The following is an 18,204-nucleotide window of genomic DNA, read 5'->3' as shown; positions in this document are numbered from 1 at the left end:
AGCGATTGATTTGAGGATGTGAATCCCAAGGCACTGCCCCTCTCTAATGCTAAAATCTGACAAACAGATTTCTCATGAAGAGGGACAGGTAATAAAAAAATACACTGAGGGAAAAATCATCATGATACCTTTTATATCATCTGAAGACAATATTGGGAGAGATAGATAAATTACAGGAAGAGGAAACATTAGTCAAAAGTTGAAAACATTTGTATAGTTTGGATTTGGGAGAAACAAGCATCTCTCTTGCTATTTTTTCCTGTACTATATCTACAACATATGTTTGTTCTTATCAGGTACCTCATTTTTAGCCAGAAACTGTTCCATGTGCTAAGAACATGGAAATGAATAAGACAAGTCACATCTTTGCTCATATATAATATATATTCTAACAAGAGGAAATAGACAATAATAGTAAACACAAAAATACCAGAATGATAAATTATTTTCAGAGAGAAAATGGGGTGGCTGAAAATAAGGACCAATAGTGTGACTGCTTTGTGCTATGGTGGATTCGATTTTTGTTAAGCAAATCTTCCCCTGTATGGGAAGAGTATTCCCTCATCGATGTTAACCGTGTGATTTGATTTGGACAGTAGGAGGGGCAGAGGATCAACAGTATTTGAGTTCTAAGTTTGGGCCTTAGGATTCTGCATTTTCATTTGCTCATCCAAAGAGGTGGTCCAGACTGTACTCAGAGAAGTTCTGCTCAGATCACTCTATAGGCTTACGAAACCAGGAATAAATGATTGTTGATTTAAACCCCTGAATTGTGAGGTAGTTTGTTTTGAAGTTATTAGAGAAATAACAGACTGATACACATAGAAATGGGAGTCTCTCTGAAATGAGATTGAAGCTGACACTTGAATGATAAGAAGCAGGTCCTATAATGATTACTCTAGGCAGAAAGAATATGTAACACAGATTTTTCTCAATGCAAATATGAACATTTGCTTGGCATGTTCAGGGGACTGGAAGACGATCTGTGAGGCTGGTCTATGTACATGGCTGAGTGGGTGAGTGACATGAAAAGAGAATGAAGGGAATTAGGCAAAAGCCACTATACAGGATTTTTAGCACTAGAATGAGTTTGATTTTCATTTTAAACTGCTTTGGAAAACCCCTATAGAATTTAAGCAATGTAGTGACATGATCAGATTGATTTTTTTTAAACCAAGATCACTCTATATGCTGTGTGGAGAATAGATTTAATGAGGAGCATGCATACTTTCATTTTAAACCAGGCTACAGTCTCCAAGTCTTCCTCAACAGTATTCCTGAACTACTAAACAAAGTTAAAAATCGATGTGCCACATGTAAATTTCAATGGTGAGAGAAACTCAGATAAAGTATACACACAAAAATAGCTTGAGGTATTGTTTTGGTCATATGTAACAAACCACCCCAAAACTTAATGATAAGGTAGCAAGTATTCATTTGCTTATCCATTTCCAAATTTTGTCAGGATTGATGGGAGCATCTTGTGTCCACTTCATATGGATTCAGCTGGGAAAGCTGGATTGACAGTGGAGGACCCACTTCCAAGATGGCCTCATTCATATAGTAGCTGGCAAGTTGAAGCTGGCTGTTTTCCAAGAACCTTTGTTGTCTTCCACACATGGCTACTTGTCTTTCTCAATTTGTTAGACAAGCATGCATTCTAAGAGAGCAAGCCCAACTGTTCAAGCCATATTAAAATCCACTGGCTTCTCCTCCCAGTACTGGGTATTAAATTCAAGACCTGCAAACTGAACTAAACTTCCAGCCCTTTAAAAATTTCTTTGGAGACAGGTTCTCACTAAGTTGCTCAGTCTTGGCTTGACTGGGAAAATTTTTTGCTTTATCCTCCCAAAATAGTAGGATTACAGGCATGCAGCGTCACACCTGGCTAAAAATCCACTGATTTTAAGAAAAGATTTGCTCAATAAAAAAAAAAGATTACCAAAAAAAAAGGAGGGGGCTGAGGATTTAGCTCAGCAGCATAAGCACCTGCCTTGCAAGCAAATGGTCATGAGTTCGATCCCCGGTACTGATAAAAAACAAAAACAAAAACAAAAACAAAAACAAAAACAAAAACAAAAAACAAGATTACCAAAAGAAAAGATTTGCTCTGTCAAAGGAAAGGTCTGTAAACTCATAATAGGTTTATTTTTTCTCTAATCAGTTAATTTTGAGTGCCTGCAAAGACTTCCTTTTAGCACCTATTCCATACACTTTTTAAAAAGATATTCCATTCAGATTTATAAATAAATAAAAATGTAAATACATCACATAATATACATGGATAACATTATGTAAGAATGCTTGGTGTTTTTTTTTTACACTTAGGAAGCATGAGAAAGAGAGAGACAGAGGGAGAGACAGAGAGAGAGAGAGAGAGAGAGAGAGAGAGAGAGAGAGAGAGAGACAGAGAGAGAGAGAGAGAGAGAGAGAGAGAGAGAGAGAGAGAGAGAGAAATAAAAAAGAAAACAAGACAATCCTTAGCAGAGTCCCAAAACAGGAATCAGACAGTAGTGACATTTTTTTCCTTCTTTGTCATACTCATTTTGCATTACAGTTAAGAGCAGAGTATATGCCACTCAGGGCCACTTCAGGCTTGTAACATGCTCCTTGGCAGCATAAGAGGGGAACACATTTATTTGTCACCCTTCCCTCTGTCTCTTTTTGCCACAAAGCTTTCTGCACAGCTTCACCCATATCTAATGGAACTCCATTCACCTGCCAGAACCATCTGACTCTCCCTGAGATGAATGGCAGGTAATGCATTCCATTTTCTGTACCTAGACAACCAAGAGTTTGGCTTTAGTTTCTCAGAGCATCGTGTATTTCTACTAATTCCAAGTAGACAGAACTTTTATGTATTTGTGCCCTGCTGCTATTGTAACCATGAGCTGTTAACAGCAGATAAGCTAAGGAAAGCTTGGCCAACCCACGCAGAGAGAGATTCACACCCTATTGTAAGGCTTCTATCTGCCTTTGAAGGAAGTAAAATTGGTACGCGAAGGATTGATTTTCTGTGAATCTTCTTACTAGGTAAGGGGACTATTTCCTTCAATACTCTCTGAGGAATGTAAGTCAAAACATTGGGAAAGAGTGTGAGACAGAGCAGGTTCCTATAAGTCTGATATCTTACATTTATCTTGTATTTCTAAAAATTAAAGTACAATTTCCATACCATAAAAAGGACACATTAAGGTGCACAGCTCATAGAATTTCTATGCTATTGTAACCACCATCTCAGTAAAGTTATGCAATATTTCCACCATTATAAAGATATTTCTTTTCAGTCAGTTCTCCTGTCAAAGATAACCACTTGCACTTCTATCACCATGATTTAGCTCGTGTGGGTGTCTCTTGGGCTTTTTCACTTGATGGAGTTTTAAAGATTGATACATGCTGAGCTTATCAGTGTCTTATTCCTCTCTTTCCTAGCAATATAACAAGTGGTTATATTACGGTATGCATATCCTCACATTCTCACTAATACTTAGCATTGTATTTTTGTCATCATATTAAGTAGGTTTGATATACGTTGCACCTTAATCTCTCTTTCCCCTAAAGTTTGATGCAAATAGCACAAATATATGATATATAACTAGTAAATAATCAGAAACTGAATGAAATCTTCATTTCAGAGTTTCTCTATATACCGAGAATAAAGCCACTACTGAAATCCATGGAGATTCTTACGACAGATAAAGCTAAAGATTGTGATGTTTCTAGATCCTCAATATTCCAGTCCCTCACCTCATGCTATAATCAGGTTACTTAATCAGCCACTGTTCTCATCTATATAAGGGTGTTTCAAATCAGGAATTTGGTATGTGATGATAATTTGTTAAGTATGAAAAAAAATCCAAACTCTTGAAAAAGGTTTCCTGTACATGATTGTTATTATAATGACTTCACAATTAGATTTTAATTTTGTCTTAAAGTATAGCAAAAATTGAATAAAATAAAAGGCAAGAGACCATGGCTTTTGCCATTTCTCTTTATTCTGCAGGTGTTTTTTTCCAGATGCTATTTTTGGAGCCCATAGCTAAGAAGAAGTAATGCTAGCTAACAATTTTTTTTCATTTCCTCCAAGTGGGAACATGGAATAATTAGAATAGCATCTTCTTCACAGGATAGATCCCCAAACTTCTTGGAGTAGAAAAAAAATTGGGAAAGATATAGAAAAATAAAAATGAAGAATTTGTGAAAGAGGAGTGATGCTTTTTCAGTAGGGATTTGACAATCCTTGGTAACTAGAGCTGCTGCATATAGTAAAAGGTTCAGTACATGAGGAGGAAGAGAGCTTCACTTCAGCGATGTTGGTGTATTAGTATATTGTGAAAGCCCTTTCTCAGCTGAGCAGATGATGTTAAGGAGCACAGGCCATGTATCTATCAAGTTTTCCTGTATACTCAAAAGGAGTTACCCTCTATCAGCTAGCTACTGCAGGAATTCATTATAATTCCAGGTTGCAAGTTGTGAGAACCTGTGTGCTAGAGAACTTAGGAAACATAACCATAAAAATCATTTGAGGTCTTTACCAAATACTTTCAGTGCTCCACTTTCCAGGCACCTGGTAATGATGTACTTCTCTGTCCTCTTTGGAGTTAGATCATGTGCTATATCTTTGACCAGGGAAATGTGAGCAGAAGTGACATGCGTCTCTTCCCAGTGGAAGTTTAAATAGCCAGTGTGCAATATGCTGTTTTAAGCTCCTCCAGTCCAGTGAACATGAAGGGTATATGGAGATGAGGCCTTGTCAGTTTGGTTCTCTGTGTGGCCTCTTATTGATGCACAGTGGGCATCCAGCATAAGAAAGACCTTCACTTTTATGGCCCTGTGACTGGGTGCCTCCTTAATTTTATATGCTAGACACTTTACTTGCTCTCTAGTCCTGGCCCCAAGCAAGAATAAGCTCATAGGCTGGAGAATGTGGCTCAGTGATAGAGCTCTTGCTTTGTATGCACAAGGCCCTGCGTTCAATCTCCAGCAAAAAAAAAAAAAAAAAAAAAAAAAAAAAAAAAAAAGAATAATGAAGCTCTAGTGTTAAAACATTGAGATTTTAGAGGGGTTGTTCATGACTGTAGTAGCCTGTAGCCCTCCAATGGATAGAACATCCCCCCATTAGACTGTACTAAGAATAGGTAGACACCAGCCCTGGTGGTTCTAAAATGGGTCTGGGCTTTCCTTGACCTAGGGACTCTAGATCTGAAATCACTTCTGGGTTTTTCTTCTGAGTAAGCCATGATAGCTGGGAAAATAGAACCCTATCAATTAATCCAGGTAAGTAAACTTGCAGGTGTTCTGGTACATGACAGACATGGCCAGAACACTAAAAATGAGCAAGTTAATAACATAATTAAGTTTTGTCCCAGAGTAAATAAAAAGTAAAAGGATATGCAGGCTGGTCTGGATTCAAATCAAATGCCCATTCTGACCTTCTCAGAGTCCATTAAAAATAGTAAACTTCCATTTGTAGTGTACACACAGATCCTCCATGAATTACCTTCTGGGTCAAATCAAGTTGTGTACAGGCGCATATACACAGGGATGAGTACGAAAAACTGTCATAACACAGCCTGTCGTATTCTTTATGATAGCGCATTAAATATATGCCTAAAAGTATGTCATTTATCTTCAGAATAATCACCTATTTAAGTAGTATGTGGTACAGAGTTGGATTTGTTGGAATTCCATCATCATGATGAGCTTTCAGACCTTTTATAGAAAATCAAAGTAAATTTCCCATTGCTACAAACCTTTAGATACTTCACATCATTAGGATGACTGGCATATTATGCAGCCTTATGCTGGGAGATTGCTGAGGTGCTTGGAGAGTAGCCCTAATAAAGATGAGACGAAGCTTAAACCCAGGTGGGCCAGTTAGCTTCACACAGAGAAAATCTTTCATAGCCATGCACAATTGTGGTCTCAAGACAAATCTGTCAAATTAGCCACAAAGGAGCCTGGGTAAGCATGTCTACAGATTCCTACACCCCATTATTGCTAATGGAAAAATAAGTCCTAATGTTGCCTCTTACTACACACATTTTCTCTCCAGAGTCCTGCCTTGTTAATATGATGTCTTTTAGGTATACTCCCCTCTAAAATGTTACTCTAAAACAGAATAAATATCCCCAAAAGAGCAGCTGCGCAGCTGTCTGAAAATTATTATGCTAACTGCTCCTTTTTTTCCTGAACTCTGAAAACAGATGTTACTTTTATATAGGTTATCTTCTCTTGGATGACGGATGACCCAATACTCGAAAGCTCAATCACATCGCAAGTCGTTATGTTCTCCACGCCTGCATGGACTCTTCCATGGTAAAAGAGCTGCTCACTGCATGGCAGACAGGAAGCAGAAAACAAGGACCTTTCCAGGCCACACACACAATGACCCACCTCTTCTGACCAGGTTCCACCTAACAGCCAGTCACCTTCCAAACATATGATGCTTTGGAGGCCATCTTAGATCTAAGCTGTAATACCTTTCTTTCTTTCATTACTCACTTCTGTTTTCAAATTCTATTAACTTTCACCTCAATGACACTTGTACCCACACTTCCTCTGCATTATCCTTGCCATTTCCTGTTCTCTGTATCACATCATTACAAAGTCTTCTGGATATTCTTTTTTTCCCTCTGATGTCTACCTCTGCCAGGAAAATCTGTGTGACACAAAAATCTGACTCTGACTCTCCTCTGCTTGAAAAAAATTTATATTGCCATGCTTTTTCTCAAATTGAATCACTAACTAGAAAGGTCTTTTTGTTGTTGTTTTTGTTTTGTTTTAAGACAGACTTTTACTATGTGGCAGGGTGGCCTTGAACTCATGGAAATCCTCCTGTCTTAGTTTCCCAAGTGCTGGGATAGTTCTACCTGGAGAATTTTTACTTGTCAGCTCAAATGTGACTTCTTTGAGGGCATTCTTCAATTTTCTTCCTTCTTTTCCTTCTTTTGTGGAATCTTTTGTGTGCTGGTAAAAATTTCTTGCCTTGTATTTCAATTATCTTTTTGCTGCACAGCAATCTCCTTCCTCCACAAAACATAGTGATTGAAAATAAAGCCCATCTTATTTTTGGTCATAATTCTGTGCATGGACTGATGTAAGATGGATCATCATTGTTCTTTTTGTTATATCAGCTGGGCTATAGTCATCTGAAATATCCCAAATGGCTCATTTAGGTGGCTGACTGTTGGTGTTGACTGTTGTCTAGGAATTTAGCCCCCTTTCTCCTCATTTCTGCTTCCTATAGTTTGATTTTCTCACAGCATCAGAACTAGGTTCAGAGGAAGAGTTTCTCAAGAGGAAAACTTCTAAGTAGAAGGAAGAAAATGGTGCCCATCTTCTTGAAAATGCCAGAGTGACATTTCTACCACCTTCTATTGGCAAAACAATCACTGATGAGTAAATGAAGTGGCAAATCTAGAAAGGAGCAGCGTGATCAAACAGGGGCAAAGGGATTCATTGGGTCACCTTTGAAATTAGCTACCATGCCCTTTTGCTGGTAGACAGTCCTTTTCTATAATTTGGAAAGAGTGGGGAGAATAGACAATATATTTTAATTATCTGTTTTATCCACAGTCCTTAGACAGGTCCTGTGATATGGCTCTTAGATTCTTAGTACATGTTTAATGAATATTACAGTCCAATTAGATCAGAACATATCTACTCATCTATTTTGAGCACTTATTCTCTGATATTCTACCTGGTTGAGTGAATTTGATGAAAGAGACTTTGCCCTCCAGGAACTTATGACTCAGGGACAGCATTGCACTAAAGGGACTCAACAGATGAGGAGATGATTCATGGTTCAAGGTAATTACAGACAGGACTTCAATGGTCAGTCTATGATTGATTTTCATGTTATTTGTGTGAGTATCAATGCTACAGATTTTTAGAAGAGGTTGATATTTAGAGGATGGCTTTTACATAGAATATGGAGTTGGATCTGAGTGTGAATGGCAAGCTGGGATCTGGGATGAGAGAAAAAGATGAATAAAGTGAAATTTCTAAAACAATTATGTGAAGATGGAGCCACACAAGATATGTTACTACACACAGACACACACACACACACACACACACACACACACACACACACACACGCACGCATGCACATACACACACAAAGTTGTAAACATTTTTTCCAGGGAAACCTGACTCATGCACCCTTTAGTAAATAAGCAAAAGTGATAAAAAATATGAGTTCAAAATAACTTCTTGGAAACAGTTACTAAGAACTGAGTGTGGTACCACACACCTGTAATCCCAGTTAATCAGGAGGCTGAAGCAGGAGGATCATAAATTTGAGCCTAGCCTGAGCAGCTTAGTGAGACCCTATCTCAAAATAAAAAATAATAAGGGCAAAACTTAGTGATGGGAGTACCTCTAGGTTTGATTCTCAGTAGAGAGGGAAAAAACTACATGAAATGATAAAAATACACAAAGCAGAAATTATACTGCTCACTGAATATCACAGTTTCCCCCATACTTCCCAACTTCTCTTGAAGTTGACTTGGGCTGACATGTATGTGACATATGGCCAAAAGCAGTAAAGAGCAAGTGAGAGATCTACATGTTTTCTCTTTTCCTTCTGTATAGCTATAAGAGACAAATTCTGAGGTAGCAGGATTACAAAATAGAATTTAGCCTGGATCTGTAAGTTAACCATCAGGGGAGAGCCATGAAAGAGTTTCTTTAGTCACTTGAGAATACAACTGAACAAGATGTATATGTTTTCTTCAGCCATTGAACTATTAGCATTTATTACCTCAGTGTCATTGCCCCTAGGCTGTTATACCTAATATTCTCTGAAGGACATGAATGATACATAATACAAATTTTTAATCTTCTATTTAAAAACAATAATAAGCAAAGAAAACTTGTAACATACATTGTTTTTACTGTCTGTAAATGAGGGTTATATTTTCCTTCTGAGGAGCAAATGATTAAGTGAATCTATTAGTAAATATCTATAATCCCTTATGACCAATGATTGAGTTCATTCATACGCTGACATACAAAACACTCTGAAGTAACTACCATCATGGTCAACAGAAGGTGGACAGAGAAGAACATTTTATTTGAAACAGATATTCCTTAAATCTTATTAACTCAATGTCTCCTCCAATCAGACCTCAAAGCATGGTCACTAACAAGTAGAAAATGACTCTCCCTGCTTCTTCTTCTCCAATCTTTATCCTAATATGTGCACTAATTAGATGAAAGATAATCAAAGGGTTAGTCACCCAACAAAAGGGAGGAACCAGAGACATCAGCAAGCTACAAAACAGGGGTCCTAATCAAGGATGTCAGTTCCACCTGTCACAACTCTGTTGCCAGGGATGATCTTAAATGAGGTCCTTGTTTTATCAACTCCACTTATTCTGTGACCTAAAATAATATTGATTTGTATACTGGTTTCTGGGCCCTCTGGAACTTCTTAATTTAGTGTATCAAGGCCATTTATATTAGAGATTATAACCAATCTTCTCTGCCTCATTTCTGTTATGCTCTTTTTTTGCCATCAGTTGTCTGCTTATCTTCTTCATTCTGTTTTCTGCTCCATTCATTGAGGCCTCTCTGCCAGTGTTCCTGGAATCCTAGTACTTTTCTCTCTGTTTAGAATGTCCTGAAGTATTCTCTGTAGAGTTGGATTGGTGGTTACAAATTTCCCAAGTTCTTTGTCTTGGAAGCATCGTGTTTCTCTATTAATTTCTAGAGACAGTTTAGCAGGATATATCAATCTAGGATGGAGGTTATTTTCTTTCAGGACTTGGAATATTTCGCTCCAGGCTCTTCTTGACTTGATGGTTTGTGTCGACAAGTCTGTTGTTATTCTGATGGGCCTTACTCTATAGGTTATCTGTTTCTTGTCTCTAACAGCTTTTAATATTCTGTTCTTATATTGAATTTCTGGAATCTTGATTATTATATGCCTTGGTGTAGCTCTGTTTTGGTTGTAGGTGGCTGGAGTTTTGTATGCCTCATGCATCATAATGTCATTTCCTTTTCCTGTGTTTGGGAAGTTTTCTTTAATTATTTCTGTCAATAGACTTTGTAGTTCCATTCTTGGTACCCCTGCTTCTTCATTCACATTCTTTATTCTCAAGTTGTAGATTCTCTTGTCATCTTCTAGCCTTTGTATTGTTACTGCTTGTTTCCTTGTTATTTTAAAAAAGTTTTGCCTTTTATAATCCCACATTGCAAAACTGTTCTCCAGTTTGGATAATCTATCCTTAGTTTCTTTCAAACAGATTTGCCATCTTTCCATAGAGTTTTTAATTTCCTGGTAATCTCTTTGAATATGCTTCATGTATTCAATATTTTCTTTATATTCTTCATCAAATGGTTCTCTCCTTTGTTTGAGTTCCTCCCTCCTTCCATCTGTGTCTGCTTGAGGGGTGCTTAACATTTCTTTTATTAATCTTCTTATATCTTGCTTTATTTGGCTAACTATTTCACTTTTGAACTCGTCTATGAGGTTCTGAAGGTATCTTTTTAATGTCCACTGGTGCCATGTCTGATATTGCATGTTTGCTGTTCTCATCCTCCTTTGTATTTACCTGTCCTGGTTCAATGTTCTCAGGGTTGGGACCTGGGGAGTTTTTGTTGTTGCTTCCTCTTCCCACCTCTTTTGTTTCTTCCAGGAGGCCCCAGTTTCTTTCTTTGCTGGTTACAATTCTTCTGAAGCCTGCTGGCTAGGTGACTCTTTCCACTGAAGTTTGCTAGTAAGTTGCAAACAGGGGCAGCGTACACTGGCCCCTCCCTTCTGGATCAGTCAAGCTGCTGAAGCCTGCACTGTATTACTATGTGCCACCTCCCCTCCGGATCAGTCAAACTTCTGAGGCTTCACTGCATTAGTGTGGTTAATGTGCACCGCAGCTGTGGGGATTTGATTTCAGATAACCTATTGGGTCTCAGCCAGGTCACGTGACCCAGGCCTAGATCACTCTACCAATCCCGTTCAGGAAGGGAACAACTGACTGAAGTCACTGCTGCCCCTTGTACTTGCCAGTCCTGCCTACCCCCAGAATGTCATCTGCTGGAGGCCCCCCCCTTCTGTGGAATGGCTCCATTCCCGTCACTCACCACAGGTCAATGCAGGCTCCCCGCCAGCTCAGCTTTCCCTTCAGGTGGCTGACCCCCAATCTCAGTGTGTCTGCACCTCCAGTGAGTCGAAGTGGTGGAACTTCGGTCAGCTCAGCAAGTCACCCGCTGCTGCGAGAGCACTGATCCTTTAGCTGTTCCAATAATAGCACCGGGACTCTATGTTTGATTGGTTCTTCTCACCTTACTTTCTTCTTGGGATGAGAGAATTCATCTCCCTCTGTTCAGGGCTCCCCATGCTGTATTATGTTGAATTCTAAGTTGACTATCTCAGGGAACTTCTATAGCCAGCTGTTATCTATCCTCTACCTTTGCTTCCCCTCTGGAACTTCTTATGATGTGCATTAATCCTAAGCCAAAGAATGAGTCTTTGTGGTAGATTTCCCTGAATGAACTGTTTCTAAAAGGCCTATCCTGATAATTGTCTTCATCAAATAAGCAAAGTCTATAAAAGGAAAATAAAGGACTTTCCTTGCCATACTGTAGAGAGGGAGCAAGAGAATAAGGAACTCAGTTTCATTCTCCTTCAGCCCTTCCATTTACTGCCAGTGTCTTGCATTGACCAACCCCAGTCAGAAGCTAGAGCACACAGGGTTCAAGGATAAAATCCATATGGGTCAGCCTCCTCCTCCCAGGGCTCTGAGTAAGATGGAGAAGTAGTCCTATAAGGGTAAATGGAGAATATCCAGCACATTGAATAAAACTAGGAGGTTTTGAACTCAGAGACAGTTTATATTTAACTGAACTAATGTTAGCTATCAATTTATCTGTATTCCATACAGACTATGAGCATATTTAGGTTCTTAAAATGATGACACCCCACCCCAATCAGAACAGTGAAAAATTGGAAACAGAAAGATTTTTTCTTCTTCAGAATGTAATGGGTATGGATATTGAACATCTTATTAATATCCAACCAAATATGAGCTGTCACAAAACTTTCCTGTGGTCTTTGTACTAAAAAGTTGCTCTATAGTGGAGCCAACCAACATGCAGTAGAGCTTCCCTGTGTCTGATTACCAGACAGAAGTAACCTTTTCTGGAAGACAGCCCATGCGCCAGTTGTAGATACTCTATACACTTAATATCTGTGAATCTCAACAGCCCTTCCAGGTATATGATTCAGGGAACTTAAAAGAGCTGATGAGGAATCTGGATGTGATAGCCCATGCCTGTAACCCCAGAACTCAGGGAAGCTGAGGCAGGAGGACTACTAGTTCAAACCCAGCCTGGGCAACTTAGCAACTTCGTGAGCTACTATCTCAAAATATAGTCAGGAATTGGGAGAGTGCTGGAGATGTAGCTCGGTGAGAAGGTCTTTGGTTTAATCCCCAGTACCACAGAAGAAAAGCAAACAAAACTAACAAAAATACTTGATGAGGGAATCCTTAATCCTGGCTCCAAAAACTCAGGTTCCTGCCTCCTACCCAGGTTTAATTTTACCTTGATCATGAATCATAGCCTGTCAACTTACTGTTTGTCTGTCAGCCTTGTACTCCTCAAATCTGTGTTCACCACTTTGTTTCTTTCTTTCCCTCTTTTTTTTTCTGTACCAGGGATCAAACTCAAAACTTCATGCTTGCCAGGCAGGTGCTTATGCCTGCTGAGCTAAATCCCCAGCCCCTGTGCTGACTACTTTCTGTTCAGAAGCACTCACCTCTCCCCTAGTTCTCAGCTGTTTTGGTTATCATTAGGTAATATACGTTATCTATAGGTTACATGATCTGGTTATCTATAGGATTTTACTGATCACTCCTGCTTCTCTACCCTCCCCATGTGCACCAGGCTAGCCTCTCCCTCACAGTGACTGTAAAGTTTTGCTTATGAGTTACTTCCTGTGCCCTGCTCTCTAGCCCCTTCCTCTGCAGTTTTTCACCAGTTGTCTGCATTCCCAGAGTAACCCTACCTCCTCCTCTACGATGCTGTACTTCCATAGTCTATGTTTCAGTCAGGAATTTTATCTCTATAGGTTCCAAATAGTTTTCTGGAATCATATCTATCATCAACAACCCATGAAAGTATTTAATTGATCTAACAGCTGTGTTTCTGATGAGGTGGTGGGAATAAGTATTAAAAATTAATTAAAGGGAGGAGGGGAGAAAATCATGACTCTATGCACGTGAAAGGCTGATTAATATGAAAGTCAGTAATATGTTACAAATGGTTCACAGAAGAATTCAAAAAGTCATTACATATACAGGCAATAAGAAATGTAGAAATAAATGTATAGACTGAAAGTGAGTTAACTATTGGAATATAAGAATGAATCTATAAATAGATGGAAAATGAGTCAAGAATTAATTACATTCCACCAGATACTTAATTTACATTTCTAGGGACAATATTCATTTGACTTATTAACTTTCTACAATTAACAGTTATAGCTCAAAGTCAGTGGGAGATAGAAATAATCTGGAAGAACATCGTAAAAACTTTTTTTATCCACTCAATTTTTTTTTGCTGATTTTAAAGTCGTTCACACTTTTTCATGATACAAAGAAGACTTTCATCCTATGGAAACCCACACATAGGGAATACGCTCCCAGACTCAGTTTGTTAGTGCAGGTAATAAAGCATTCAGACACCAAGAAATCTCAACAAAGCAAGTTTTGATTTTGCAGAAGGGTACAAGGACACTCTAGTATGAGGTAGCAAGCATGCAGGAGGCTGAGGCAGGTTCTTTTTATCCCTAATGCCTAAGAAGCCGCTGACATTTCTTTTCCATTGGCTGGGTTGAAGGTTTAAAATCTGTCTCAATTATCAAGTTCAAGTGGCTTGAAGAGAAGACCTAAAAGGTTGCTGAGCAGAATTCTTAAGAGGAAGGAAGAGTGGGAGGACAAGGGATGGAAAGACTCTGGCTGTTGATAAGCTATCTTTGGATGTCAGCTGTGTTCTGGGAATGTAAACTGAACAAACATTTTTTTCTAACCTAGTGTACTCAAAGAAAAAGGTGAGGACAGCCTACAGTGAGCTAGAGTCCAAGATGGAGTCACTTTCTTATTTATATTTTTGGGAGAAAAGACAGGGCTGGGGCTTCTCACACTACATTCTAGCATAGGTAGCACAGGGACTCTCTGTGACTTCTGGACAAGCATTTGTCTTTGAAGAGAGCAATGTACATGTCCTCATTTCCAAATCTTGATGAGGGATGTTGGCCTCTTTCTTTTCAGAATGTTGTGATTCATAGTGTGGTCGGGCATCACCTGAGATGCTGCCCAGAAATTCAGAATTTTGGCTCCAGTTGAAACAAAATCTGTATTTTAAAAGGCTTAGGATCTAAATAAGTTGAAAGACATCTCATGGTTATGAATCAAAAGTTAATATTATTAAAATATTAATATTTTCCCAAATTATCTACAAATAAATTCAACACAATCCCTATCAAAATCTCAGCTGGATTTTTTGAAGAAATTGACAGGATTATCCTAAAATTTATAAGGAAATTCAGGGGACATAGTACAGCTAAAGCAATCTTAAAAAATTTGGACAACTTCCACTTCTCTATTACAAATCTTGCTACAAAGCAACACTAATCAAGACAGTGCTGTCATGGCATAAGTTTAAAGATTACAGAACAGCATTGAGATTCCAGAAATACACCCCTGCATCTATGGTCAATTAATTTTTGACAAATGTGCCAAGACCATCCAGAAGAGAAAGGGTAGTCTTAATAAATGATATTGCACATAACTGGATATTTATACATAAAAGAATAAAAGTGATCATATAACTCAAATCATAATGAATCTGATATTTGAATATCTACTATTCTTAGAAGGAAATCTAGGTGCAATCTTTGTGACCTTGAATTAGGCAATGGTTTCCTAGGTCTGACAGCACAAATGGCAAAAGGAAAAAAAAAGATAAACATCATAATTGTGAACATTGGGGATTAAAGAAAGTAAAAAGACAACCCACAGAATGGTAGAAAATATATGCAAATCATACATTTGTGAAGAGATTTGTATTCATAAAATATACATAAATCTTAAAACTCAAAAACACAATCCAATTTTAAAAATGGGCAAAACAGTTGAATTGACTTTTTTCCAAAGGAGATATATAAAAGGTAAGGGCATAAACAGATGACAGCCAGAAAATGAAAATAATGCAGATGTTCATCAACTGATCAAAGGATAAATAAAATGTGGTATATCCATACAATGGAATATTATTCAGGAATAAAAGAATGAAGATTAAGAATATTCTGCTAGGTGCAAGAAGTCATACACAAAAGTCCATATAATTCCATGATATATGAAATGTTCATAATAAGCATATCTATAAAAATAAAAGAGTAGATCAGCACTTGTCACTTTTGCAGAGGAGACAAGATGGCTGACTACTAATGGATCAGAGATTTCATTTTGGATGGAGAAAAATCTTTTGAAATTAGAATTTTGGTGATGGCTGCAGAATGCTACATATATACTAAAAGTCACAGAAATTTTTACTTCTAAAGGATTAGTTTTATGGCATGTAAAGTATATCTCAATAGAGCAATTATTTTCTTATTATTATAGAGGTACTCAGAGAAGTATCATGTAGGTTGCTGATAAAACTCAGTACTCCTGCCCCTTTCCCCTCACCCTTTTTATGAAGAGCCCTTTTTTTTCGGATTAGGAATTTACAGTGGTTGGTCAGATACTTTAGCAAAATGAAGAGGAGACCATGATGAGCACATTAAACTAATTCTGAGGAGATTTAATACAGAAAACAAAAGAGAATGATACCAAAACAGGCTGTGTTAGAAAGGTATTACATAGGAAAAGAGTAAGCCTTTGAATACTAGAAATGTTGCAAAATCAAAGATTCAATATAATTAAGACAGTGCAAATTTTTCCAGAGTTACTGATGAAATTCAGCATTGGAATGAATGCCCTAATCCCCAACCTCTTCCTTAGATGGGTCATGTAAGTATTCAAGTCAGTGAGGACAACAGCTATTCAAATAAGGCTTTATGATATTAAATATATCATAAAATCACTATACTAAATTACATGGTCGCATTTGGGTAATATTCAGACAAATTAGTTAAAGAAACCATCCAATTTATTATGGAAAAATATAAACTTAAGTTCATAAATAACTTTTCAAAATAAGGTAGAGATTAGATAGAATAGAGTTGCCCAAATTACTCAATGAACTCTACACTCATGACCCAACTACTGATTCCAGAGCTCTGCCTCAGAGAATTATATTCAGAGACATCTAACCCACTTTTGCTGCCATCATTTTGTCCTAACCACCGCACAGTAGGTACTTTCCCTCCCGCCTTGGTTATTGGCCCTCTCACTTCTGGCCACGCCCACTTCCGGTGCCTTTCCGCTTTCTCCTCAGATCCACCTCCACCCCTGTCCAGAGTCAGCCGCTGGATATCTGCTTATTTTGGTACCATGGGAGCACCAAGAGGACCTCGCCGTCTTCGCAGCCGTCGCCACCGCTGCTCAGTCCGCTCCCAACGTGCTCGGGCTAACTTCATGGCTTTTGCAGCCTTTGTGCTCAACTTGCCCACCATGTTACCACAGGGCCAACCAAGCTACCACCCTGAATGCGAGGCCGCAGTCATCAACCAGATCCACCTGCAGCTCCACTGCTCTTACATCTACCTCTCCATGGCCCTCTACTGCAACAGCGTCAGCGGGGCTTTGAAAAACTACTCGCACTTTTTCCTTCGCCGGTGTCATCAGTGGCAGGAAGGTGCTGAGAAGCTCATGCGGATGCAACAGGACCGAGGTGGTAGTGTCGTCCTTTGCAACATCGTAAAGCCTAATATCAGTAACTGGCATGCCTGTATCCAGGCTGTGGAGTACGCCTTCCGTGTGGAGAACACTCTCAAGCAGAGCCTCGTGTTGCTGCATAGCCTTGCAACTGACAAGAATGACTCCGACCTGAGCACTTTCCTGCTGTACCACTACATAAAGCCCCAGGTTCCGGTTCTCAACCAGTTGGAAAACTGCTTGACCAGCCTTCGTGAGACGGAGACCGCGGGGGACAGCTCAGTGAGCTACCTCTTTAGCAAGCTTAGCCTGGAGGACACCAACAAAGAGAACTGAGCACAGACTGTCCCCAGGTCTTTGGGATCCTCCCTTGGTCACCAGGCAGGGGGGTGCACTCTCCACTCACCACATTAACTTCAGCTCTTTTCGTCAAACTGTTGTTTCCAATAAAGTTGTTACTTGGTTCTTAATGCAATGAAGGTGTCCAGTTAATTTATGTGTATAGAACCCCCCCTCTTTAAAAATGAAGGTAGATCATTACTGTGGCTGTATAACGGGTATCTGAGAGTCTCTGCACCCACCATGTGGTTCAGGGTCACCATGATGGGGGAGAAAGATGGGATGGGATGGTGTAGATGGTCTAGGGCTCTGGGATCTGTACGTGCCTGTGGGACAGAAGTTAAGGGAACTGGGAATGAACAGGGGATAAAGGGATTCTAGTTTGCTGTGTAATTTAGTGGTAGCTTGACTACCTCATCTACAAAGGACCATGAGTTCTATCTCGGAACAGTAAAAAATAAGACATATGGGTATACTCAACTGTACCTGAAGACTTGTAGTTTACTTTAAAAATGCTAATGTTAATAATGTCTGTTGATTTGGTAGCACAAGGGCCTTAGAAGATGTTTTCACCAAGGGCATTCTGGGCTCTCAGGAAATGAGGCTTAAGCTGGCCAACAAGCAACTGGAATTTTGCAACACCAAATCCTTTTATTTACATCACTTTGTATTTTTATAAAACTCCAAGGAATAAGAAGAGGCAGTATTATGGCTGTGTCTTTATAAGCAAGACCAAGGGAGCCTTCACAGGCAAGGAGTTATGGAATTAGGACAATAACATAGATTTTCTGATGGCATATTCCATTTTCTTTCCTTACCCGAAAGGTATACCAATGGGTTAAGGAAGATTGTGCAGATAGACTGGGAATCCAGCCAGATAACCAGCCCTGGATTGGAGGGAAATCCCCAACACTCTCAAAGATAGCTCTCAACACTATAGTCCTTTACACACACACACTAATTACAGGTGTGCCTTCCAGCCTCAGGTGGGGATAGCTTCAAAACCCTCAGCCAAAATCATCCTCATATGAAAGGAAGC

At 39.0% G+C, this 18,204-nt stretch overlaps 1 protein-coding gene across 2 annotated transcripts in view; it reads left to right on the top strand.

The window, feature by feature from the left end:
- Positions 1–17,295, top strand: part of Fthl17 (ferritin heavy chain like 17) — a 43,658-nt gene extending 26,363 nt beyond the window's left edge. For both annotated transcript variants that reach the window (XM_063242819.1, XM_063242818.1), the window contains exons 2-3: positions 6,224–6,318; positions 16,447–17,295. In XM_063242819.1, coding sequence (XP_063098889.1) covers positions 6,246–6,318; positions 16,447–17,162 — 789 coding nt within the window. In that variant the 5' untranslated portion in view covers positions 6,224–6,245 and the 3' untranslated portion in view covers positions 17,163–17,295. The remainder of the gene's footprint in view (positions 1–6,223; positions 6,319–16,446) is intronic.
- The last annotated feature ends 909 nt before the right edge of the window (positions 17,296–18,204 follow it).

Source organism: Cavia porcellus, unplaced genomic scaffold (assembly GCF_034190915.1).
Source record: "Cavia porcellus strain 051 isolate PalLab524CR breed Dunkin Hartley unplaced genomic scaffold, mCavPor4.1 scaffold_33, whole genome shotgun sequence".
In the NCBI taxonomy this organism is placed as follows: Eukaryota; Metazoa; Chordata; class Mammalia; order Rodentia; family Caviidae; genus Cavia; species Cavia porcellus.
This window is presented reverse-complemented; position numbering and strand designations above follow the sequence as displayed.